The 26145-nt window shown below is 41.7% G+C and overlaps 2 protein-coding genes and 1 long non-coding RNA gene across 5 annotated transcripts in view; 2 read left to right on the top strand and 1 right to left on the bottom strand.

The window, feature by feature from the left end:
- Positions 1-1323: 1323 nt before the first annotated feature.
- On the top strand, positions 1324-3736 carry LOC108893940 (uncharacterized). The gene is made up of 2 exons (XR_001962737.2): positions 1324-3144; positions 3340-3736. It is a non-coding gene; the product is annotated as an uncharacterized LOC108893940 (long non-coding RNA).
- An 850-nt stretch (positions 3737-4586) lies between these two features.
- On the bottom strand, positions 4587-11447 carry eral1 (Era-like 12S mitochondrial rRNA chaperone 1). Its single transcript, XM_018692422.2, has 11 exons — positions 11205-11447; positions 9376-9534; positions 9063-9190; positions 8868-8945; positions 8732-8778; positions 8569-8630; positions 8326-8438; positions 7747-8052; positions 7261-7410; positions 6629-6709; positions 4587-5285 (listed from the first exon to the last, which is right to left on the bottom strand). The coding sequence occupies exons 1-11, from the start codon at positions 11308-11310 to the stop codon at positions 5163-5165; spliced, it is 1353 nt and encodes a 450-aa protein (XP_018547938.1). The 5' UTR covers positions 11311-11447; the 3' UTR covers positions 4587-5162.
- A 4567-nt stretch (positions 11448-16014) lies between these two features.
- The window catches only part of fam222ba (family with sequence similarity 222 member Ba), a 29069-nt gene continuing 18938 nt past the window's right edge, over positions 16015-26145 (top strand). The window contains exon 1 of one of the 3 annotated variants that reach the window (XM_018692107.2): positions 16015-16157. The gene's annotated coding sequence lies outside the window, so the exon portion shown is untranslated. Of the gene's footprint in view, positions 16158-16913; positions 17453-26145 lie in introns of those variants that run through there. The other 2 variants (XM_018692108.2, XM_018692109.1) reach the window with 2 other exon arrangements.

A 26145-nucleotide genomic window follows, 5' to 3' on the forward strand; every position in this document is an offset into this window, starting at 1 on the left:
CCAGCACCACTGCTAATAAATAATAACCATAAAAATGTCAGTGTCAGTGTTGTGACGTGTCAGTTCATTTCTGTCCTGAAGGAAAATCAGACCTGAAGTAACTGGTAACCTGGAAACATTAAACATCAGGAACATCATATGTCAGCTTTAATGTTGTGAAAGTTATGTGGCATTGTACTGCCACATAATGATAATAACATGATGTTCCTTCCTTGTTGGTGGATATCTGGAAAGTGTGGAAGACAATTCATATTGTTTTACAGATGCCTGAACATACAACAGAAATTATATAAATATATTAAAGTTTTTGCCTTAATCTCTGACTCACTGTTTCTTTTCATTTTCAGATTCATTACTTAATAGCAAGCAAATACAGAAAAAAAACTACCTTGAATTTCCTTTTTTTGGGGGGGGGGGGGCGCTGTGTGAGTCAGTGCATTTCCTCCAGGAAACATCATCTTCACTGTTTCAAAACATCAGATGACATTAATGGATCCGAATGGAGACCTGCTCCTCCTGTTTATTTTAGAACTTGAGGGTCACAACCTAAATCTGAGGGCTCAGGAGATCATAAATGGGAAAGAAGAAATAACCAAGTTCTACAACACATATTTATATTCATTGTTCTGGTTTAGTCTGGTTTAATGTCAAATCTTAACCTGAAAGTAGCTTGTAATTACAGTTGTCAGCCACCAGTGGTGGGGTAAAAAATACAATATTTCCCTCTGTAATGTTGTGGAGCAGTATGATTAGGCATAAAATAACACGTAATGTGCAAGTACCTCAAAAGTGCAGCACTTGAGTAAATGTACTTAGATACATTCCACCACTGCTCGTCTTCCTTACCATCGTATGATACAATTTAATGTAATGAAGTAAGTGCAACATTCAGCTGCTGCACTGCTCATATCCCACAGTCATTAACATACCGGCAAATACAGCCTTTAGAGACACAGTGGCAGGTTGTGCCAGTTAAACCAAACTCATGTGCAGCCATGTTTGTAGCCTTCCCAGAGGACACAAGCTCCCTCCTAATAAAAACAAATGATGTGGTTCGAATTGCTCCTGACCAGATGTTTCATAGTTATCAAATGGTGGCATGAGCTATTCTCAGTTAATGACAGATGGATTTAAAAAAAAAAACGAAATTCTCACTAATTTCTTTTAGACCATATATCACCTCAGAAGATGATCATGATGCCTCTTCATTAGTCTGTTTATATAAAACATATTTCCACTATGTTGTATTTGCTCTGAGTCAGTGGGTTTGGGTGTGCAGGGTTGCGGGTGAGGAGGGGGGAGGTGGTGGTGGTGTTGGGGGGGGGGGGGGGGGGGGGCAGGTTCAGACTGGAAAAAACTAGAAGCATGTGACAGAGAAAGAGTGGGGGTGGGGTGGGGGGTCACAACATGATGTCATGATTGGGACTACATTTAACACGTGCACGCAAAAGCCACTGATTCAGGCAAATATCTTACCTTCTTCCAACAGCACACAGTTTAATCAAACCTCAACAAGTTCCCCTGATTACCTTCAATAAAACCGGCTTGTTACACGATGGGAGCGTCCTCCCTTTTTGTCTCCACAAGCATGAAAGAATAAAAAACTTATCTTCGAATGCAAATGGAAACTTGTAGAAAAAAGGCAGAGGCATTTCAGCGGCAGATAAAGAGTTGGAGGGAAACCAAACCACCCAGATAGTCCTACCTCCATCTTTATCTGCACCTACAGGAGGACCTCTCACACCCCATACCAGCTCCCACACCCTAACCATGTTACCATGGCAACTGCCATATCCCACCTAACCCAGGCCTTCCTACAGAACATGCCACTGTTCACATACAAAATCTAGAAACAAAGACATCTATGTACTGAATTGAATTATTAGGTTGTTATTAGAATAAAAAGAATTACAGTCCTTCCTTTATATGCACAGAACTATATGTAACTGTGATTAATGAAGTTGACCTTAAAACAGTGGTGTAGTGGTGAAGACGTGAGTGTACTCTCAATAGTTGTATGTTAATGACTTGGTGTTGGAGCATGGGTATTCATCAGTTTTGCTTGAGAAATCACTACACCTATGTGTTCTTATATCCTGCAATACATGACTTTGACCTTTTTCATTTAATAGTAACAGCAATGTTTGGATTTAAATTCAATGAATCCACTTCTAAAAGAAAGTATAAGAGCTAAAATCCCCAGGAAGGCTCCTTTTCTCTTCAAAAACAGTCTGTTATTATGGGATGTAGACAAACCGTCAGGGATTAAAGACAAACTACAGCAGGTAACCCGCTCTATTGCAGTCCATGCATAATTTGATGAGCTCTGTGTGTGTGTGTGTGTATGTGTCATATCTAATATAAAATCTCCATATCCTGGAATCTATCATATGAGAAGAAATCCACCGAATTTAATAAGTCAGATAACATGTCATCAGCTGACATATTGTGGTATTAAATTCCAATCCATGAAACCATCACGCATAAATCCGAGGGGCTATGAGATTCAGAAGACTTGAGAGATGGTGAACATTTATTACTACACTGTGAGATAAAGCTCAGAGCACAGCTAATGGACAGTAAAAATAATTTAAAAAAAAAAAGCCATGTTCTCTCATAAGAGTTCTTTTGTTTGGGCATGTATGACCAAGAAAGGTCTAAATTCTGTGAAATGGCTTTGGACACAGAATTTTGAGCAAATAGGAGAAGAGTCAGTGCTGTTAGCTGCTGAAACTTAACTTGATTTTTTTCCTCTGATATCAATAAATACTTTTGCTTAAAAAGGTTACATCTGCACTTTTCTTTTTAAATAACATTTTACAGATTATGATGTAAAAAAAATAAAAACAGGATTCATGTGTAATATTTGTGCAAAGTCCAGCTGGGTGTAATAAGGGTGTGGACCATGACCGGACAGAGGCAGTCAGGTCAGGACCAGATAAGAAAAAGTTCAACCCGTGCCGTCTGGTCCAGCCCAGATGTCATCATGTTATGCTAATGAGCCAGGGGCCTTTAAGTGTCAGAGCCCAACCCGGGCAGACCAGTTTGGAGAATGAACCTGAAGTGGACACATAGCAGACCTTAAAATATGAACATGGTGTGAAGGGAAGTGTCAGCAATCCATAAAAGATGCAACGCAGAGAGGTGAGTATGTAAGACAGAGAGGCGGCCGCTGAGGCCTGAGCCTCATGGCAGGTGGAGGGTTAAGGATGTTTTACAGTACACTTTATTGAAAAGGGAATTTTCTTCAGTATTTAAATACATGCCAAGCTAATTTAATCATATAACCATAACCATATAATTAACATTATTTTCATTTTCTGTTTGCGTCTCATCTAGCCTCACCTCGCAGACGACAACAACACCCTGCTAACGGTTATGTCTTGTGCCCTGGACAGGATATCATCTTATACTGTAAGTTTATTAAAGAGACACTACAGTATAGATGATGTACTATCCAGGGTTTCATTCCCACTCTGGCGCTATCAGCACATGCTCAGGCCTAACTGTCCACAGGCTGCACACACTGCAGAGGAGGGCCGTCAAACCGTTACCATTACTGAGTTTTAGTAATGGTAAGGGTTATATGGCCCTCGCTCAATGTCGTCTGGACCAGGAGGAGGAAAAACAGGAAAAGCCTTTGATTGATGTCTTATTCATGAGCTTCGTCTCTTAATCCCATTTTTAGATGTACTTGTGGTTGCATGTAAAATAAAGCTTACGGTTCCCAAACAAATGACTGCCTCATTATTTTGGTAAAAGCACACGTGAAGCAGGGTTTCAGCTTTCTAAATGTCTTGTGTTTGAAGGATTGCTTTAATGTGCCAGCTGACATACATCAGCTATAATATTTTCAAGCAGCAGTTGGCTTGTCTAAGTGGTGATCTCTGCTGCGCAACCGGCTTGTCTAATCACTGGGAAGCAGCCATTTCAGAAAGAGCTTGAGGGCTTGACACAGCTTCTGTGAGACATTCAAGGCCTCTCCCTCTCTCCCTCCCCTCCCATCGCCCTTGCTTTAGGCCACTGGCTGGTTATTCATCAAGATGCCCCGGATAGAGTAACTGTCGAGTTAACTCACAGGCAGCAGGAATGAATCTAATCACCATTATCTGACCCATTTTAGCATCAGGTTAGTGCTCCATTTTGCCATCCATTAGGGAGACAATTCAGCCCTCGGGGGCAGAGCAGGGCTTTATAAGAGCCAAAAAAGCAGGGGGGGGGGAGAAAAAGGGAAGAAGCAGCGGAACAAAAAGTGATAGTCAGAGGGATGGATGGCCACACTTCAAAGGCAGCGGAGAAGGCTAAAGTGATGTGGGAGTGCGGGGAACAGGGGTGGATGGTACATCAGGGACATCTGAGTGAACATGACTGTGCAGGTCCCACTTCAGTTTATCTACAGTCCGTGTTTGCACGAGGCGCCCGCCAAGTAAAAAGCTCTGAGAGCCAAAGATAAACCATCGGCCTTTTCACAGCTCGCCAAACCTGCTCAGCCATAAACACACTGTCAAACTTGTGTCAAAACATCCATTTGATGAGAGTCTCTGTCATGTTTGTTACCTAAAATACATCAGTGCTAAATAAATGTCTATAATTCATAACACTTTATTTTGCAGCTTGTGTAAGCTGCTTTTAATCGACATGTTTTCTCTGTTTCACTGTCTTGAAATAATGAATACAGTTTTAGAATGATGTTGGGGTACCATGGGGGCCTTGCAGTTGACAGTCAATGACCCTGACTGGTGCTCAGTTAAGTCTCTGCTGTCAGCTGTCAAATAAAGGCATTGAATGTCCCCCAGAAAATCTAAGGAATATATTTTACATAGCTTTGTTTTACAGCAAAAACAGTTTTATCACATTTTTCTACCACTATAATGACAGCATCTTACAGGTATCACCTTTATATCCAAATGTTTTACATCTTATGGGACCACAGGGAAGAATGCTGCTGATGCAAACGTCAAACTTTGGCATACAACCTCAATTTCTCAAAGAAGTACAAGCTCAGTGGGAGCTCTGGGACTATGGACACAGTGTATGCCATCTCATAGTTCCTTTTCAGACTCACAATGAGATCTTATCCTTTGTTACAGAGATATCCAGCAGGATCTGTCTCCACCTTTTCATGTCTTCAGGATTGCACCATTAAAGTCCTTCCATCGTCTTCACTTTTTCAGCTTGGCTGAGAGCCTCAGCTTTACATCCCTCAGGTAGACGTGGCTCAGGTCCTCACCTGCCTCTTGGGCGATCTGTGCTACCATCTGGCCACCTGTGCCAATCACCATCTTCTACAGAAACAACAAGAAATACAGTGACATCAGGCACCAGTTTAAAAAAACACAAGGCCACAGGTTTTATTTTGCTTCAGGAAGAACAGTCCCACTTGAGAAAAATTTAAAAGATATAAATTTAGATTGGAATAGTCCCTGTGGAAAACAGTACCATGATACTGGTTGGCTGGATATAACACCAAAATATAGTATGTTAAAGGTTTCTTTTTAAGTTAAGATATTGAAATGTATCCCTATTAAATGATGATGGCAACTATGTTATGCTCGCTGACACCACAAAAATATTTTAGAGGATGTTTTTTTTTTAATTCATTTTTTATACGCCACTGTTCAGCCAATGTATTTCTACCTCCTGTTGAGGTTGTGTGTGAGGCTTGTTTTCCATCAAAAAGCCTGCACTGATTTGATAAAGTCAAAAAATATCATTTTCAGTTTATTCAAATAAAACTGAAAAATGTGGCTTTGCACCACGAACTATTTGCAAAATAGATGAGATTTGATTTCTTTGGTCAGTCATCCCTGGGAGTTCTAAGGCAATCTATATTTCTTATGTTATTCCCTTTGTTGAATGTAAAAACTAAAGAATGGTGTTGGTCTGAGTCACTCTTTTCAGCAGTCACTGGCCTTGAAACACTTCAGTAGCCCCGATGTAGCTTCAAATATTCTTTGTCATCAAATATGTATGGTTTAGAAAAGCTGCTCAAATATTTACAAGTTAAAAACATGAGGAAAAGGAAATCTAAAGGTATGGGGGAACAACAAATAAATATCAGATGCTTCAGATGTCACTTCACTTCCTGCAGTTTTGTGTCTGCAACTGACTCAACCTCTTCAATCAGTTTAAGACTGATATTTCAATAGACTGTTTGTGTTGCGTTTACATCACATCTGACTACTGGAAGAACAGAAGAAAACATTCATTTGTGCATTCCAGATTGTGATAATAGTGGGACTTTTTTGCAGGATTTGATGTGTCATTTGACACTGGCAGCCAAAAGTGATTAAAAATCTAAATTTGTCCACTTTTGCTAGCTGGGCCCCAGTGAACACACAAGCACTTTCTAGCTGACACAGTGAAATCACATTCGTCACCTCAACACATAAATGCTAAATTAACCCACAGTAAGTACTAGATAGATGGATAGTGTTGTTCATTAATCCCAGAGTGAAAGGTCAGTGTTACAGCAGCCAAGTCACACGAAACACACACATATATATACAATCTTTTTATTGTATATATAATACAAAGAAGAAAATAATCATAAATGTACACTAAACTAACCTCCTTTCAATAACCAGCTGGACATACACAAAAACATACATTTACAGAGTGCACTTACCATGTGAGAATCTTTCTTGACATAAAGTTTCACAGAAATAAGGAGTTTGCCCTCTTCTCCCTCTTGCCAGAGTTCAACAGTCTGAAAACAAAGACATTTAAAAGTTAGAAATTTCTCAAAAAGCCAGTACAGTGAGATAATTGTTCAAAGTGGAACAGGAAATGTCAGCTGCTGGTTGAGAGCTGTGGTCACTACTACACATCCCAGAATTCCTTGCCTGAAGGTGTCCTCCACAAGAGGCTGACTACCATATCTAATAAATAAGTGTTAAATATTTGCATATGAATTAATGTGTTGTTAGTTTGTCAGAAAACACTCATGCAACATACAGTAACTAATAACAACTATACAGTCTACACAGCAGCAATAAATACACACATGACAACATTGAAAATAATGAATGGGAAATGACATCCTTGGCCATCTACAGTGAGGCCAAGGTGAAGCAGGTGGAGGATGGGTCCAACAGCTGCATCAGGGCACATGTCAACATGTAGAGTGGAAGTGAGTATGAAGGGCTTTAAATAGGCCACAGAATCAGTGCAGTGGGATGATGTGTGTTGTCAATTAGCTGTCAGCTTAGCATCGCATGTGACTGTTGAGTGTCCATGCTGAATTGGTTCATTAGTCACCTGTGTCACTGAGTAAGGCACCTCCTGGGGCAGATGCTCCAAAAGCTTCTCTCGGATTATGTTTTTGCAGACTTCCTCTGGACTCTGATCGGTCAGGACTTCACTGTGGTACTGCCATGGACCTGGCTTAGCAGCAACCATAAAGTAGCTCTACAACAATGAGACAAAAATTAAACATTAAACTACAATGACACTAAGTCATAGAAAAAGAAAAATGAGATATTGAGAATAATCTCATACTGAACTAAAGCTAACATGTCTACCTGTAAAACTGCAATATAGCTGACACGTGCAAAGGTGTACAAGGTTTACAAAAGCTTCTGTTTGCATTTTAGTTAAGTATTCAATCTGTTCCAGTTTCCTTAGTTTTCAAAAGGGGGTGGAGAGAGGTTTTCTTCAAGGCATAACAACAGAAGTTTTTAACATATGTTTTGCACATTTTGAAATGGTAACACAGTTGTTCTTACTATGGCCATATGTGTGTACCTTCAGTGTCTCCACGTCTTCTCTGTCCACAGAGGAGAGCATGAAGACATCTTTGAAGTGAGGCCAGCCTCGCTGGCTGCTCAGCTCCTTCAGCTGCTCTTTGTTCAGCTCAGAGTTTGGCTCAGCGCTGCCCTCAGGCCCTGCGCTGTCCTCGTCGGCTGATAACTCTGAATCCCTCTCTGGCCTCTTTTTGGCCCACGGAGGCTTGATCACTGGCCTGACCCGCATTCTGCGTCCATTCACCACTCCACACGTCAGCTCTGCTGTGATATCCAGCAGCCTGTCTTTAGCCTTCACCAGGTCCACCTTAAAGAGAGAAGAGGGTTAGTGAAGACCTCTATAAGACACTTAAGTCCTGGTGATTATTTCTTTGAAGTGTTCAGAGGAAGTCTGGTGATATAATATTTTTTTTATTGTCATCAAATCCCAGGAAAGACTGAAACCAACAAAGTACTGACAGCCTCATACTGTACATCTTATTCCTCTGTGCCATAGAGCTCCACTGTTGTCAAAATGTGTCCAAATAAAAACACATCAGAGCCACACTGTTGCACATATATGATTCAGGGGAGAGAATACCTTATTGAGGACCAGGATTGCTGGGATGTCTGGGTGCTTGGCCAGGCACTTGAGCACCTCAAAGTCAAGCCTGCTGCACATCCATCTGTCTGCCACATCCACCACCACGACCACTGGAAACAGTTCCGATTATAAGCCACTGAGACTAAACACTATATCTCACTCTTAATATTCAATCTATGACACAAAAGAATAACTCAAAAAATTACTGGCTCAGAGTAAATATATATATATGTATAATACTTAGTTCGGCTTCTTTGACTGTGTTCCAAGGATCCACAAGCAAAGACTTCTCCAGCTGGTGTCTATGGAAACAGAGGATTCATTCATACATTACAATGTGTGATAATACTGTATGGAGACTACAGACTTTGAACAATACCAACAATATAAAAAAGAGAGGCACCTTTTAACTTTTGATGGGGTGGTGAGACCTGGAGTGTCCAGCAAAATCTGTAAAAATACAAATATATGCACTGACTCAAGCATCTGGCTGTTGAATGGTATTAAAATGCATCAGATAGATGTGAAAAAGTTCTTACTATCTGTGTATCATTCTCTGTTATGATGCCCAGGGAACGTGACCGTGTAGTGTGTACTTTCTTGGACACAGCAAACACCTTTAAGAAATGAACACTGACTTAAAAAAGTAAGCACCTCCTCCTCCTCCTCCTCCTCAGTGAGACAGATACATTGTAGTATAGAAGTTTAAAAGAGAGACAAGTTAAGACAGGGACCTTTCTGCCGAGGAGCTGATTGGACAATGTGGATTTCCCAGCATTTGGGGCACCTAATATAGCCACTTTCAAAACTTTTGGGTTGTCAGGCTGATCTGGATGCCTCAGTAACAAAGACATTTGTTCACCTGAAAAAAAATACAAGTGCAATTAATCATGAGACAGACAATGAAAGTTAATATGAAGCAGTAAAAACAGGAACTAGAACATGAGAGTGGTGGAGGGATGATGTCTGCAGTATTTGGAAAAAGGCTGAGGCAGAATGATCAGATGAGTTTAGGGATGTAAATCTCTGAGGCAGTGGTCTGGTTACCACTGTCCGGCGGAACTGAGGCTGGGAGGCGATAAAAGCTGCTGTCTGCCTCTGCTGCTTTGCCTTTCATCAGTCTGTTGAGCAACGCCTCTGATGTAATAAAACAAGCAGGAGTGAAGATAAATCCATTCCTCCCTCCTCTGCTGCAGGCAGCACTTCCTGTAAAGACATCAACATATCCATCACTTCACTGCCAGCAGGGCTGCAAGGTAACTGACTGATTGTACTTATTTGGATGATAGGCTGACGCAGTCTTATTATGCTTTCAGATGATCACTGTTTATAATGTTTATCATGTCATAAAATGTATCCCAGAAACGTCTCATTCTAACTAAGTGTTGGAGTGTTTGTGCAGATTGAGTAGTCCTTTAGAAATCACACAAGATTTACTATGAATATTAAATATTTAACATTTTTACCTAAAAATGACATACCTTCAAAGGTACCCTTTGGAGTTTTTGACCACTGGTAGTGTTACAGAGCAAAGTTTTACGAGTGGGCCTCTGTTATTTCAGTATCGTGAATGAGCATGTGGCAGCATAATTTACTTCCTCCAGTTGGTTTCAGGCTGTTCTGCTGATGAACAGTTAGTGGTTGTTAACACACCAACAGACCTTACAATGTGCCAAAAAAGCCAGTGAAGAAGACTGCCAGCAAGCCGACATAGATATAAACAATTCGCAATTGCAAATATTTGCAAAAATGCGTGCTATGCAAATGGTTTATGACGAAGGACATCCCTTCAGCTAATTTGTTAAACCTCAAGGATACATACAGTGCATTTTGATGGGAAGCATTGACTGTAAACAAACCTTTAGATAACATTTTCTGGTTCCACTTTTTGAAAAAGTGGAAATGCGAGAACCTGCTAATTTTCTCTATTGTATATTATGGCAAATGACATAAAAATGAGACATCATTGAGGTCTGGGCTGTTGGTTAGACAACACAAACAATCTGGAGACATGTTTCTTTGTTGGGCAATTGTTATGGCAAAACCATTAACTGATTAATTTGAAAAAATCTACACAGATTAATCTATAATTAAAAAAAAAAAAAAAAACATAGCCCTCGTTCAAACAAATGCATGGATGTAATGTATGCGACCCAGTTGAACCCAGGTTGTCCAGCATGTGAGCCAGCTAAATTTTTAAATATCCCCTCCAGACATAAAAATAGTCTGTTTAATTACTTAGTTTTAAAAAAATCTCCAAATTACATCTGCTCCTGTAATATATGAATATTTAAACATTGTTCATTTCACTGGGTTAAGTGCTGGATACAAATGTCTCCTACTTTACCCACTCTCAGTGTATGTGTCCTGGAGGCTTCATCAGATAAATGTAAAAATAGTTTTCTCTCTATAGCTCAAACATCCATAGCTCAAGTAAAGGAACATTTCTGAGAGGTGGGGGAGGTAAAAACTTTATCGGTGCAGAACATTGAATTTAATCTGGGTGTGTTTCTAAAATGGGAAAGAAATTTTAGAATTTTATCAAAATAAGATTCTGGTGTGCCTGCTGCCTTGTCAGGTTGCATTGGATGTGTGCCTGTGTCTCATACTCCGTCTCAGTGACACGGGAACTGATGGGATAAATGAAAAGCAGCATAATATAGTTTTTATGAACGTGTCAATCAGAGGAGCAGAGAGATGTCCTGATTTGTCTGTTTTGTCGCCCTGTCCCCTTCAAATGTCAGTGTACGCTGCTGAACTGAAGGTCACATTTTACCCATTTTGTACTCGTGCCATACTTTACTAGCGACTAAATACGTATCCATGCTAACAAAAATGAAAATACACGAGCAGCAGATGATCCTTTTAGCACTGACCTGCTTTGAGAAGCCATGACGCACTTTCCTGTCGAACAGACACGACGACCCGTCTGGAGAGGACGGCGGAGTCTCTGAAAAACCGAGCACCTACTCTAAAAGCCATGGAGCTTAGATAACAGTTACTGCTGTATTTCAGCTAATATGAAAGTATTTGTCGTTTGAGAGGTGAGCATGCCTGTTTACATTCACATTGCCCATAGGGTGGAACCATATTGCTTTGACCAAAGACAAACATCTTCCGGTCTGAAGAATGTCCTCACCGAGGTTAGGGTGGAGGCTACACCGCCCCCTAGCGCCCAATATTTCAAAAGATAATTTGCCTTTCTCCTTCATGCTGTCTTTAGCAGTCGTTAAACTCAGGACATCAGTCTGACAGTGGTGTCCTCACAGCTTAAAACACCTCAGCAAAGATTCCCATTTGACTACTGACCAGAGGAGGAGTTGTGTCTAAAGCAACCCAGTTTGAAATGTCTCCTGTTGGCATGACATGAGTTGACCTAGGTTATTTACATTTACACAGTTAGTACCTGATGCTTCTATCTAGAGAGATCCACTAAGACTGCACCAGTAGAATAAGCTTCAGTTCCTACAACAACAATGACAGATTAGAGTCTAAGTGACCTTAAAATGATGCATAAGAGAAAAGCACCAAGGAAAGAAATAACAAGAGTTAAAGAATGAGGTGGAAGATAATTCAATTTAGAGGAACTGAAATGAGCAGGGAGAGGAAATCATTCAAGTGGAAAAAACTGCACTGCAGGTTTTGAAACCAAAATGATGACAGGGTTAATTCACATTTATATGTACATTAATTTGTAAAATAACTAAATAAAATAGCAGCCATGCTTCATTTTGCATCAAACCCTCTGGAACTCCCTCACAGCTCCTGGGGCCCCTGTTTAGGAACCACCTGTCTACAGCAGGTAGGATATTCAGAGGCTAAAATCAGCCAACGGCAATTCTAAATCAGCTCATCACAATGCACAAACACTCTGCCGACATGAGCAACTCGCAGTTTAAAATGGATGACAGCGCTCAAAGGATCTTTTGGCTCGGGTGATATTCTCCAGATTACTTTGTGAGGGATGGTGCGGCTGTAACCACAAATCAGATTGCACTGCGCAGACTTTTTCTTTCCCTCTTGTCCCTTGAGTACACACAACAGAGCTTATCCCCAAGGGTGCTTGAAGCACAGTTGTGACAATGCTGCTGAGGATATATCGAGCATTCATGCTTAGAGCAATATGCCAACATGAGGAAAACACAGCATTCTCTTGTAGTCACACCTTATAACTCCTCAGGACTAATTCGCAATGACAAGCTTATATAATCACTTGATAACCATGAAGTCTGTAAGGTTAATCATCAGACTAAAAGGACACCGTTTGCATATTGATTGATTACTGTAACACGTAGTTTTCATTCTGTATGGCAAAGCCAGGCAGAGCAGATGTCTCCCTATAGTCCATCAAATGCGCCGGCTGTTTGTTAGTCCTCGAGGACTTGCTCGGGGCGGAACAAACACCTCCACTGGGGAGAATGATGAAGGATATCAGGTAGCTCACAATCTGTCATCATCTAACTCTAAAAGCTCAGCAGCAATGGAAGGGCAACAAAAATGGAGCTTTTAGTAGACACTTTCTGCCGAATTCCAATTGAACCAGAAACCAAAAGGATATTTGAGGATCAGTAATGTTTGAACTTTCTCTCTATCTGCCTCCCTCCCACTCTCTCCCTCTCTCTCTCTCTCTCTCAAATTCATTCAAGGCCTTTTCTCCCTCCGGGCTTTCCTCACATGGCCATTTCACGTGGGAGTGTATCAGAGTTCTTTCTATGACTGCATTAACTTTGGCCTTCAGAAAGAGCTCTCTCTCTAAAAAAAAAAAAAGACAAAAAGGCTTCGCCTGCAGACCATTTAATCATAAGCTGTAGCCCACTTTGCCATTTGAAGTGCACTTGCCAATGAGATTCAGCATGGTGTTACAGAAAACCTCTCTCTCTGTGCTGTAATTCAGTGTGCTGATGATTCCTAATCAATCTCGTTCTCTGTAATTCAAACAGAACACACATATATTGATAGGGAACAGGTCAAAACTCCCTGAATATGCAGAATTTTTCTGCAGCTGAACCAGGTGATGTGAGACAAAGAGGTCTTTGCTCTCTTGTTCATTTGCTGGGGTTAGATGTGAAATAACTGGCAGCTCCTCTACTAATAAGAAGACCTTGCTGCTCATGAGGAATAACAGAGTGCGTGGAATAAGAGGCACGAGCCATGGGGAATGTCAACGGGGAGCAGAGGTGGGAAAAAACAATCAGTCAGTGCGTCAGAGCATCCATCACTCCATCACCACTGATTGCAGGGAGAGGCGTGATGCTGCACAGCTGGCTGACTGTCTATAAAACAGCCACTCCTGAACTTTTTCATGCTGAAAACTCCCAATGCAGTCAGGTTATTTGTAAAAGGTCCCACAGATTAATGAATGGATGGATGAATTTCCACATCTGATAAATGAGAAAGCAGAGAGATTTGTGTTATGCGATGCCCTGAAGGTCCCCCAAGGTCCCTCGATTCAGCAATCACTTCTCTATATGTTCTTGTTCAGACTGCTTTTTAAAAGAGGTTATTTAGCTCCCAAACTACCCATATAGGTCACATTGATGCTCTGATTGTACAATCTCTCTCTCAGTGGGGGAGATAAAGGAAAAAAAAACTTTTATTCATTCTAGACTTGCAATCGATGGGACTTGTCTGTGAAGTGGATCGATAATGCCTCCCTTTGAAATCATCAATCACGTCAGTGGTGAATTTAAAAAGCGTAATTAGGAACAGCGTTCTTAAACATCCTGTATTGACGTCTTCTTTGGTATGGAGAAAGACACCATTCTGCATCATTAACTTTGTATTATTGCCTGATGGAGCCTGCTGCTGCTACTTCCCCACCTGCTGAACTCGGAGCGCTGTGTGTGATTGGGCTTTCAGACCAAATTCTCCCCTCTTTCACTTGCTGATGGGGGAAGTGAAGCTTGCAGGCCTAAATTGGCTGGAGTATTGTAATAAGCCCAGTCCATACTGGAAGCCAGGCCACAGCTTATCCTTCGCAGTGCTGTATTTCAGAAATGTTTGTGGAGTTGAACATGTGTAATTTTCTCTCTAATCATCTTTTTGATTGCTTTTGTGCAGGTTCTAAGCTGACATGACATTACATGACCATGAACACACATTCTCCAGCATCCCCATAACTCGCCACACTCTTCAGTGTTGTCCATCTGTCTCTCTCTGGTAATAAAATGGTATCAATACTGTGGAGAGGGCAGGTGGGCGGTTGTAATGGAGTAATTTATTTTAGTTGTCACAGAAATATAAGTCTTTGATTAGGGAGCTATACACATCAGGTTGCACAAATAGAACCTTTCATCAAATCACAAAGCATGTGACACTATTGACCGTGGAGTCTTCTCACTGAGTTTAATCTTCCCAGCAAAATGCATAATACAGTATGTGAAGAGCTCAATGACACATAATCCAAGAGTAATACGACTCTTGCTAGTGTACCAAATGAGTATTACATTTGGGCCAGTAAAATGCATGAACAAGCTGTATTTTGAAAGTTAAGCTGAAAATGTTGATGCAAGAAATAACGATTATCATTATTAAATAACAAACCACTAACAACTGAATGTGTTTGAGACATCTTTGCTACCGGTTTGGTGGCTACCCAGGTTCAATGTGTTCATCCATATTATAAATACATACCCCTAATGTTATCTAGCTAAACTGATCCAAGGTGATGTCAAGGATCCAAAAACCATGGGCACTGCTCCAGTACAACTGATGTGAAAAGAATTTTGTTTGTGTTATCGCCATCGCACCCAACAACACTGCATACAGGTGTGGTGATTTAAGTGATTTAGGTTTCATGTTCAGGTGTACAAAAATTGTTAGGGTTATTGGTCAAAAAGTAATACAGAGATGGGTGACTCAACTTTACTCTTTGGGCAACAAGTATCAAAAAACAAGGGAAAAACCAGAATAAATTGCTGTACAAACATAACAAATGCAGATGCTCCAACTGAGGGCACAATGGCTCACTGAATCATTTGATGAGTTTGAAAACGATGTGAATCACATGCTGTGGCCTTTGCAGTCACCAGATCTCTACCCAACTGAACACCAATGGGAGATTTTAGAGTGAATGTTATAATGATGTTAGAAAACACCCTCAACCATCATCATCAAAACTCAAATCATCAGCCATCTTGAAGAATTTTTGTAAAATTATTATTTTCCAAAAATAACTACAGCTGTCAAATTAATGTAGTGGAGAATAAAATGCAGTATTTTACTCTTAAATGTATTTAAGTATAACTCTAAAGTTGAATAAAAAAAAAACTAAATTAAAGTACAAAAGTTGTGCTTAAATACCGTATTTGACTTTGGTTATTTTAGGTTTTAAGAGTTAGGTTTCACAACTGATCACATTGCATGCAAACCCACCACACCCATTAGAACATTATTATTATTTCACAAACAAAATAGTTACGATTTTAATAGCTTTTTTGTTTCTTAGTTTTTTGCTTTTTCCTACTGATGACAGACAATAGGATACAGGTAGACAAGAGTTTTACATGTAGTTTGACATTATTATCTAGGCACTGTGATTAAACACCAACATCTATTTTGCGTTGTCTCTCTAATTTCACCTCCCACTCCCGTACAAATATTTAATCGCCCAATTAAATCCCACTCTGACTGTACCTTTAAACTCCTCGTCTGTCCTGCGCAGCGCACAGCGCAGTCTGGAACTGTCCCAGGTACTGCGCATGCGCCGAAAGTTGCTGCCGCAGACAGCAGCAGCAGTGATTCGGCAGCGCAGGGCAACGGGAGAAAATCTGTCCGTTTTAAACCATGGCGACGTACTAAACGATGCCTTTCGCAGAGGTAAACGGAGAGTAAGTAGTTGTATCTTAATAACACGCCTGCCGCCCTTTACTGTGTGACATCCTCTCAAATTGTTGGCATAAATGTCAGGAAAGGTTGAGAAGGCAACAATGGGACTGTGTATGTTTCAGACTGGCTGGCTAGGTTAGCTAGCCAGGAGCCTGGGCAGTCAGCTGGCACACTGGCAACATGCAGGTTTACAGCTACTATACTGCTCCCCTGTACTGTCTGTGTGTCTGCTGTAAGTCTTTACGGTTTAACTGACTCTCATGAGAGTACACTAAAGAAGGCATACATTCTTGTTGAAAACTGGTGTTAACTGAATGAAACTGGGATTGTGGTGCTGAGCTGGTTAGCTAGTAGTTTTTTTTTGCAATATGACAACAACCAGTGAGGATTATGTGGAGCTCCATTTGCCTGCCAAATCATCGTCATTATTGTAGTTTCATTATGTTTTGTGCCTCATCTCAAGAGAAATTGTAATTGTAATATCCTCTCCTGGAAGGAGCCGGGGCTGTGGATGAAGTTGAAAGTGTGGTTATCTTATGCTATTCCTGGCTTTCAGAGTATGGTATAGCTGTCACTAAGTTGTCTCCCGCTGCCCGTATCTGATACACTCATCAGGATGTGTGTGCATATATCCATATTTAGTGTCAGTCGTCTTCATCCCGTGATACAGATGTTTGTGTGTGTGTGTGTGTGTGTGTGTGTGTGTGTGTGTGTGTACGTGTGTGCGCGCGCGCGCGCTCTCTCTCTCTCTCTCTCTCTCTCCTTGCTCGCCAGCGGCGTGTCTGCAAATAGCGCCTCTTATTATAAGGACACAGGGAAAAGTGTTTCCACCTGCAAAGGCAAGTGTTAAAGGTGATAACAAAAGGTTGACGTCACCGGGCTCATCCTGATCCTGCCGCACAACCTCGACCACTGAGGAGGTGGAGGAGGAGTGCAGGAGGAGTAGTTTCAGAGGAGGAGAGCAGCTCTCTCTCTTTTTTGCCATAACGTCTAATGGTTCGTGTCTGGAAGGAAAGGGTCTATCTCTGATCAAATTTCGGGTATCCTAAGGGCGCACTTAACTAATGGGATCTTATCGATGTTTCTCCCCCTCCAAGCCTGATCTTTACACGGCGGAATGTTAATGTTGCCACAGCCTGTCCGTGTTGTCTTTGGCTGCTCTGAGTCTGGCTTTATTGTTGTAGTCGGTCTATAATGACATGGAGCTTGACGGATATGATTAAAAAACATACCGCAGTAAAGCAACACTCCTGTGACTGACTGGACTATGGAAGTGATCGGTTTCACTCTGCACATGGTAAGATGATAAAACATTTTGTGGAGAATTGTCGGAGAGAACTGCTCGGTCTACAATTTGCATGACAATTTTGACAATCTGTCTAAATATAAAAAGCCATTAAACTTTCTTTACCATAACAAAGGTGAAACTGTTTAGTTTAAGTCAGCAGGGAGGATGTGCTCAATGATATCCTGCGCTTACTCAAACAAGAGCCTGACATTACTTGCCTCAAAAGTGCAGTTTTGCAATGTAGCTTTCTTCCCCTACATTTTCCAAAGAGCAGATAATTAAATTTCAGACCATGTTGTCTGGGAAACTCAGGCCCCTCGACTCTCTGCAATTATCGTGTAGAAGGAACCCTTTTTGCATTGGGGTGCTATGTTTCCCAGCACAATGAAGATTAATTAGGTCTTAGAAACAAATGACTGTAAGGCCTCCTCCCATCTGTAAAATGCAGTCTGCCTCTAATGACAGCAATCTGACAGACACCTAGAAGAATGAAAGTAAAATGCTCCACAGATACTGCGAGATATTACAAATGCGGAGACAAATAACTTTTTACAGTACATGCTGTATTTTGCATAACACAAAGCTTAGTGATTAAACTTTGGCATTAGTGCATTAGTTAATTAGTTTCTGTGTGTGCTCTTGAACACGTGCTTGCGTCTATTTAAGTCTGAAAAAAGATGAGTGTGTTTGCTCTTACTCAAAAAGGCAGCAGATAAGCCCAAATGTCAGGAGCACCTGGTTCATTTGTTCATGTCATGCTGGTCAGCATTGTAGAAAATTATGGTGTTTCACCAAATTGAAATACCACTTGAATGCATGTGTTAATTAGAGCTCTGCATGGCTTTTCAAAGTGTCTCCTCTCCTCTTCCTGTGAGTCATGTGCTGACTCTTTGACCTGTCACCGCAAACCCAGAGTCTTTGCTGAGGACAAACTGACAGGAAAGCAAGTTTGCCATGGTTTTTCAGCCAACCACTGACAAATATATTGGAACATATTGATTTACATTGTGGGCAGAGTAGGGTAATTTCCTCTAAAATACTTGTGTAGCATCTTGGCTGCTTTTGCCTCACAGTCTACAATTTGCCTGTGGATGAGGTTAAACTATTGTAGAAAAAAATACATGTAGTCAACATACACACCTGCGTGTTTAAGCTAACATGAGTGGAAGCTTTAAATTAGAGTGTTGAGTAGAGTACAGCATGATTGTAATATGCTCACCCTCACAGTTTTCTAGATACTAATCTTACTCTATCAAACTTTCCTCTTGTAAACAAATGGCAAGGCACCTATTAGTGAGTGATGGTTGGTTTCACAGAGCAAAATCAATCATTCTGAGCACCTTACACTGACATCCAGATGTTTTGTGTTTCAGAGGGTTCTACACATGACAGCCAAATGGTCTGATTCCCAACATTAGGCTTGTTTCAGACAGCAGTAATAAGAGGATAACATCAAAGCTCTGCTTTATTTCTTGGAGACTTCAGAGCAAGACTATGAATAACAGATCACAAGGTACAAAGAGTGAACCAGAGAACTTGAGCAGCTTTTATGTTTCAGCTGTTGTTGGGATTCACAGGGAGCTCATTAAAATACATTGATTAGTAACAGTCCTGATTCTGTGATTGTTGACTGTGAAATGGCTCGGCTAACCAGCATATTTTTGATACAATGATTTTCTGTGCTGGGATGAGCCACTTGGCTGGTGCTCATTTTGGTTTATTCAAAGCCAGTCATTTGATGTAGCATTTTAGCGACGGTGCTTGAATTGGAAATGCGTAACTGTGCACTCTCCCCAATGCAATACATTTGTTCCTTTCATATTCCAGCGGGGGCCTGTGTATGTTAAATCTCTTGCAGGTGTTGTCTGTGAAGTTTATGTGCATAGCAGATTTTTATTTTCCTCACCTCAGGCATTTTAGATGAGCAGCATTTGTTGAATATCATCCATTTGCTAAATGAGGCTGCCCCCCCCCGTCCCGGACAGCAGGGCAGAGATTTCCCAGGTACCAATGACCTGCCAACCGGCTCCACCTTTCAGTCCTCCAGTCACCAATGCAGCTGTCAGTCCGCACTCACCCACTCAGCCACCCACCATTTGGAGACACTGTCTGTGAGGCCACCCGATGCCTTCTCAGCTGTATGAGTCTGGTTACAGACAGGGAGCAGATGTTTGGTAGCCTTTGTGCAAGTAGGCAAAGTCAAGAGACAGAGTGTGAGGGTCAAACGCAGGTCAGGCTGGGAGTAAAGAACTGCAGCCACATGATACATCCAGATCAGGTGTTGAGGACATCATGGGCAACTTCAGGATACCTCTGAGAACAAGGGACTGACCTGCAGGGCTCAGGCTGTGGGTCAGCTGTTACATGGTATTTAGTTTGGTTCACATGGGTTGTTTTATGTTGTGCCAAATAACTGCAGGCGATAGGCCTGATTTGATGATACACTTTGTGTCTTTGTTTGCTACATATTTGTGTTCTTCATGGCTCTTTTTTGCATGGATTTGCATATTACCCAGCAGGTCCAATTAGGGCAAAAAGCCCTACTCTTTCTGGATAGTTTGCGTAATCAGCAAACCCAAGGCTTTAAGCCAGGGAGTACTGCAAACTGATGTTACAAACACCAAGACCAAAGGGCTTTCTGAAATTGTTGTGTCTTCAGCTTGAGGGCAATCAGGGAGGAATCCGGGCCTCCTGGTGACATTCACGGCAAAAACAGCATTCACAGCAGCAGGAGGAGCAGGGTTTGGTTCAGGACAGCATCTGTCTGATCAGGCTTGTCGGAGGCACTGGAGACGACAGGGCTGTTTATCCACCTCCATCTCACAGGAACAGCAGAAGAGCAGGGCAGATACTGTTATCTGTTTATGACACAAGATAAGGCCGTCTCAATCGGATCACTGACCCTCCACAGAAAATCTCCATCCCCAATACCATGCCCTCTGTAATAAGAGGTTGCCAGGCGAGTCCCATATCACTCTTAAGTAATCCTAATAGATGCCATTAGCATGTCCGCAGTTATTGCTGTAGTTTTCCAATGTCCATGCCAACTGTACATATCAGGGCATCATTAGCCATCACCAGAGAGGCTCACAGTCTGACCTGGTCTGTGGGGTCAGAAAGAATGCCACAACAAAGCACCAGTAAAGCTGTGGGGTGATATCAAGTGGAAGGGATAGAGGGAGAGTGAACTCAAAGTGTCATAGTTGGCGCAGACATTAGATAAGGCTAAGCTACGAGAGGATTAGAGAGGGAGGAGATGTAAAATGCTGTCGGCTAATTGGGCTTTATTTTTAATATTTCAGAGGGTTCATTAGAGACTAAATTGGTGAAGGATTTCAGCTCTGGCTGTAGTCTGAGGGCCTTTTGGGGACAAGCCTTACAACCTGAATAACAGCAGATAATTTTGGTCGAGGTCTTGTCATTGAACACATGGTACAAGAGTTTTTGTTTTTTTTGTTTTTTTATTTAAATGCTACTTTTGTTTCCCAGAACTTCAGTTATGTTACAAAGCTAAATTTCCTACCTCTCCCACTTATCTTACAATAAGAATACAGTGACAGTCATGTATTTGAACTATTTAAAGTAAAAATTTTTATTTTCTTGCCAGGATAGTAGCTTCATGAAATTGGTAGTAAAAACTGAAATCTTTGAGAGGGCGCAGTGACCTTAAGGATGAAGTTTAGGGTGTCATACATTTATCTTCCCCCAAGTGACAAAGCAGTGAATGTATCTGAAGGCATTGGTGCTAAGAGCTATGTTGGAGAGGGACGGAGCCTGAGCTGAGAGAGCTAGTGAGGGGTGAGCGGTCAGTGCACGCCACTTTGCCATGACCCTACTCAGTTTATCATTGGTTGCACCACTTCTCCAGGCCTCTGTGTGTGAGTGGGTGTGTGTGTGTTTTTCTGTGTGCGTCCAGTGTACCAGAGAGCGAGTGGCACATAGAATGGGGCCCTTTATAACCTCCTAACCCTCTGGTCCTGTTTGCAGCCATTGTTGGCCACAGTGAATGGTATCTCCGTGCCTTGAAAAGTAACCAGATGACATTCTTCCTGTTGTTCAAAAGGGCCCAGGGTTGTGTTGTGAAAAGCGGCTGAAAGGATGAGCTAAGACTGTGACCTTCAGAGGCTAATCTCTGGCATGTCATTCACTGCCTGTTTGAGGCAAATGCAGACCTTTCTCTCTGATAGCAATGCACTAAGTCAAACAAGGTAGAAATTCCTCTTAGGGTTTCAACAGTTACTCTCCAAAAACAGTCAAGTTTTTTTTTTTTTTATTGAACATCCACTATAAAGGAACTAGAGGGTGTCTTGTAGAGGCTGAACTGAATCATTATTCCAGACAGGCAGTGTGTCTGACACCTACATTGTCCAAACAGTTTCTTCAGGCTGTGACTGAGCCCTCTGTACACAGACCTGTGGCATCAGCAGCCCCTCTCTACTGCATGCTGAAATACCGCCACTGCTGTGAAAGCAGAGGGGATGAAATGCACTTAGTGAGACAGTAAACATCGGTGCGGCTCTCAAACTAGCTTACGTTGTTTATGTCTCCTCCTCTCTTGTGTATTTGCTGTCTTCAGCTGGCTGCGTTTCCTGGAATGTGCAGAGATGCAGTTGTCGCTCTGCGGGGGGATGTTGGCTGTAATCACAGTTCATAGTTCAACTCTGTAGCTGGAGGAGTCGCATTATTATCCTGAACTAGACGACCACACTTGACATTACTGTTTTTGTGTATTGAGATAATTGTTGCAGGATTTTTATAATGAAGATTGTTGGCTGCACAATAGATGCATATCCTTTTTTTCTGTGTATATTACCAGGTTTAAAACTTGCCTCTTAAACTTTGAATCACATCTGTTACATTTCAGACAACAGCCTTCACAGCATAATACAATGTGGCTACATAGTCGCTCTACACCATGACTCTCAAAACCCCTTTCTCCAGATGCATTTAGTTCACACACAGAACGAGCCTTTACCATTAATGTGTTCAAGGGGATTTGCTTTTCAGCACATTAGAATACACTTAACTGGCATTGAGCTGTCTTTGTGCCTGTTTAAATGATCTCTGAGAGCAGGTCTTCGAGTGAGAACATTTTCTGCCTGTGTCCTGTGAATAGCACTCGTGCTTCCTGTGTTAGTGCTGTGCCACCTGTATGGGGTTAAAATTGGGGTCAGACCTCTTGCTGGAGTCTGTTGTTCGGGTCCCCCTCTTTTTGCAGGAGCCGGTTGTGATGGGGAAAAGAAAAGCTGTCAGATTTTTAAAGGCCTCTTTTGTCAGACATCTTTCAACGATAAATGATTGGCATATCTCCTGTTATTTCCCCCTTTTGTTAGCGGCCATTGAGTTCGAGAGCAAATAGTAAAACTGGCCATTATGTGTGATGTGTTTGCAGCCTGTGTGTGTGTGCGCGCACACACACGCACGCACATGTGCATGTGCATACATAAAAAGGCGAGGTTGTTTACAAAGGAAGCATTGAATTAGAAAAGGAAAATGTCAACTTTTATCATGCTACTGCACAACCATTTTGCATTAGTCAGAAAATATCCCCTGAAGTAGTGTAACATCCGCAGAATGTGATTGAGATAGAGAGGGAGACGGGGTGGGGGTAGAGGAAGAAGGGTGGGCCACAATTTGAAAGGCATACTTGAAAGTACTCGTGTGTAAAGAGTCCTGAGGCAGGTCATGTTGCTGTGTGACAGAGAAGCATTCGTCTTGCTGTGTATCTGACATCCCAGGGTCTCATTGCGAGGGTTTGCCTGCACTGCGTGTCGGCTTTCTGTAATTAATAGCCAGTAGCCCCCTCACCCCATCCAAGGACCAGGTGCTGCTTAGATCTGCCCTGGCATGGAAAGACAGCAGATACGGTTGCAGGTTTCACTATTACTGAGGTAAAACTTGCAGATGTCACCATCATCTCTCTCACTTCATACATCTCGGCTGACTGTGTATATATAAACACACAGTCCTGGACCCAAAACAAAGAGATGTTTAATCATTACTGTGAATTTTAATGGTCCACTGCTGATGGATAGCTTGTTGGTAAAAGATGTGGTTCATTTAGTCTACTTTGTGTCAAGCACCATTGTACTCATGTCCTGTGCTGTTTAGCAGGTCTTGCGGCCCTGACAGATTGCCATCCCGATGGGGAGATTTACCCAGCCAGCACTGCCTATGGCACTGACACCATCATTAGGCTTTGATCAGCTGCAGTCTGCAAGGAGAAGAGGAGAGAGTAATATTCTTGATCTAATTACTAGGAGACATTTCAGGCAGTGTAATGTGTGATTTAACCTCTTGTCAGAGGCTATAAAAGGAAGCTGGGTTAATCTTCCTGGCAACCTCTTTTTCCACGCAGGGGAGAGTGCCTTTAAATTTCCATTTCCCATGAACTGGTAAAAACCACTATGGCAGAGCACTATGCTGACACACTACTGCAGACTTTCTACTTGAAATCTCTCAAGGCAAGAGTTCTCTGACCTTTGAATGTTAGCAACAGCTGGTTCGCCGGAACTCACGTGCTATGTGCATTTGGAGAATTGCAAGTAGAACAAAAAGCTGTCCTTTTGACTTCTGTATGCTTCCTCCAAATGGATTGTTTTGTAGCCCCCTTTGTTTCTGTCTCTCTCTCTCTCTCATTCTTTCTCTCATTCTTTCTCTCTCTCTCTCGCCATCACCACCCACACACTGCAGCATGATGAGTGCAGGAGCCTTGATTGAACAAATAGATTGTAAGTGGAATCGAGGGGTTTGGGTTAATCAGTCAAACATAGTTAAACAATTCTTTGGACATGAAGGGATTAGTCTTGCCTGCATTGAGCTCATCAGAGCCTATTCTCCCCAGTGCTGGCTGGGCTTTTAGGGCCAAGGGCCACGGCCTCTCTGACTCCATGAAGAACCACACACGCACCCCTCAGCATGCTCCATTGCCTCTGAATGCCCCACCACTCTCCTCTCCCTTTGTTACTGAGTACAATTGGAATGATGGATTAGCAAATTAAATGTAGACCCTTCTATTCATGGCCACCCTGGCTCAAAGTCTCATTCACTAGATCTGTCACAAACCTACTTTAAAATGGTTACCAGGTTCACTGTATGTCTTTTAATTCCTTCAGAAAAATGTGTCTTTTACCTTAAAGCTACTCTAGAAAACCAGTTCAGTGACTCTTTGCCAACACAAGGGCTCTCAGTATCTTGTTTTTACAGGATGACTTCCTGTGCATTTTCTTCTCCTTTTATTACTGAGTGCTGATCACACTGATAGGAAGTGGCCCTGATATGATGATGTGTGGTGTTGGCAAGCTCGGTACACAGCTGCAGCCAGCCTGAGCCTGCTCTAAATTACCTGTGTCATTGTCCCCTCTGTGTTCCTGAGAGCAGGGCAGAGACCCTGTTGGCCCACAGATAAAATTGACCTGCCTGACCCACGTTCCCTTAAAATACCACCATGTTGTTCAGTTTAAATTTTTGAGATATTTGGTGTTCTATATACCATGGTTTTGTAGTAGGCACTATGAAGTTTGCATTTATTTGTTTTACATGATTTACTATGATGTTTTGCTCCCCTTTTAACCTATAATTTTAACGTTTAGTGTTTCTGGTGATAGTATCCTTGAATCTTAATGTCAGGGCAACAAAGCCTCTCTGAGGTGAATGTTTAAGACAAACAAGTTCACATTATTCACAGTATCTCTGCCTCACATAATGCTCTTATGTTCTATCTAGAGCTGAAAAGATTGGTGGATGAATGGATTAGTCGATAAACTATTTGTTTAAATAATTTCTTAAATAAAAATACCCATTATGAACTGATTGCAGCTTTGCAGTTGTAGGGATTAGCTGCCATATCTGTCTTATTTGATGTTAAACAGTTGCAAGCTATCTGATGACGTCACCTACAGCTTTGTGATGTACATTTTACACTTTTTTTTAAACATTTTATAATAACATGAACCACAACAATAGAAAGAAAAAAGAGAAAGAAATAAATCATCAGTTTGTTTTGAAATTAAATTAATTATTCTGTGCAGCCCTGTAGTTTTAACTGTGGTGATGTATGTGTAGTTTTTTTAATGTTTATAATTTAAACCACACACAAATATTTTCTTAATATTATGAAATGTTATAATTTTTAAATTAATAATGAAAACATTCTCCATAACTTTTCCCCTGCAAGATGAACTATTTTCAGTTTTTACCCCACTAAGCAGTCAACACAGGCCCCCGCTATCTCTTGCTCTCACTGGCCCAAAGTCCCTCCTACAGTGCAGTGTGGAGGGGGGTGGGGGTGGATTGCTGTGCTCTGTAGAGACCCCAATTAGCAGGACTAGCAGGCCTGCTGAAGGTCACTCCCAGAGCTTTGGTGTGAAAAAAGAGGAGGGCTGGGCCGGTCAGAAGCAGCTCAGAGAGTGACGGGGCTGAGACTCTCAGCTGGACCCAGGAGTTCTCACATAATAACCATACTTTCTTAACAGCAACAGCAGTTTGCATATTCTTCGTTATACAGTGTTGGCAAAAAGTGGCTCAGGATTTTGTTAAAGGTCAAGCGTTCTCGGCGGACTGTCATAGTATATTGTGACCATATCTGAGAGATCCATTTGTCATTAGCTCCAAAGTCCCCTACTTCATCAGCCCGTGTCTGGTGTCGGCTATCTGGGCCTGATTGATAGCTCTGTCCTTATTGAAGGGAACGGGGGGTCGAT

Source organism: Lates calcarifer, linkage group LG20 (genome assembly GCF_001640805.2).
Source record: "Lates calcarifer isolate ASB-BC8 linkage group LG20, TLL_Latcal_v3, whole genome shotgun sequence".
Classification (NCBI taxonomy): domain Eukaryota; kingdom Metazoa; phylum Chordata; class Actinopteri; family Centropomidae; genus Lates; species Lates calcarifer.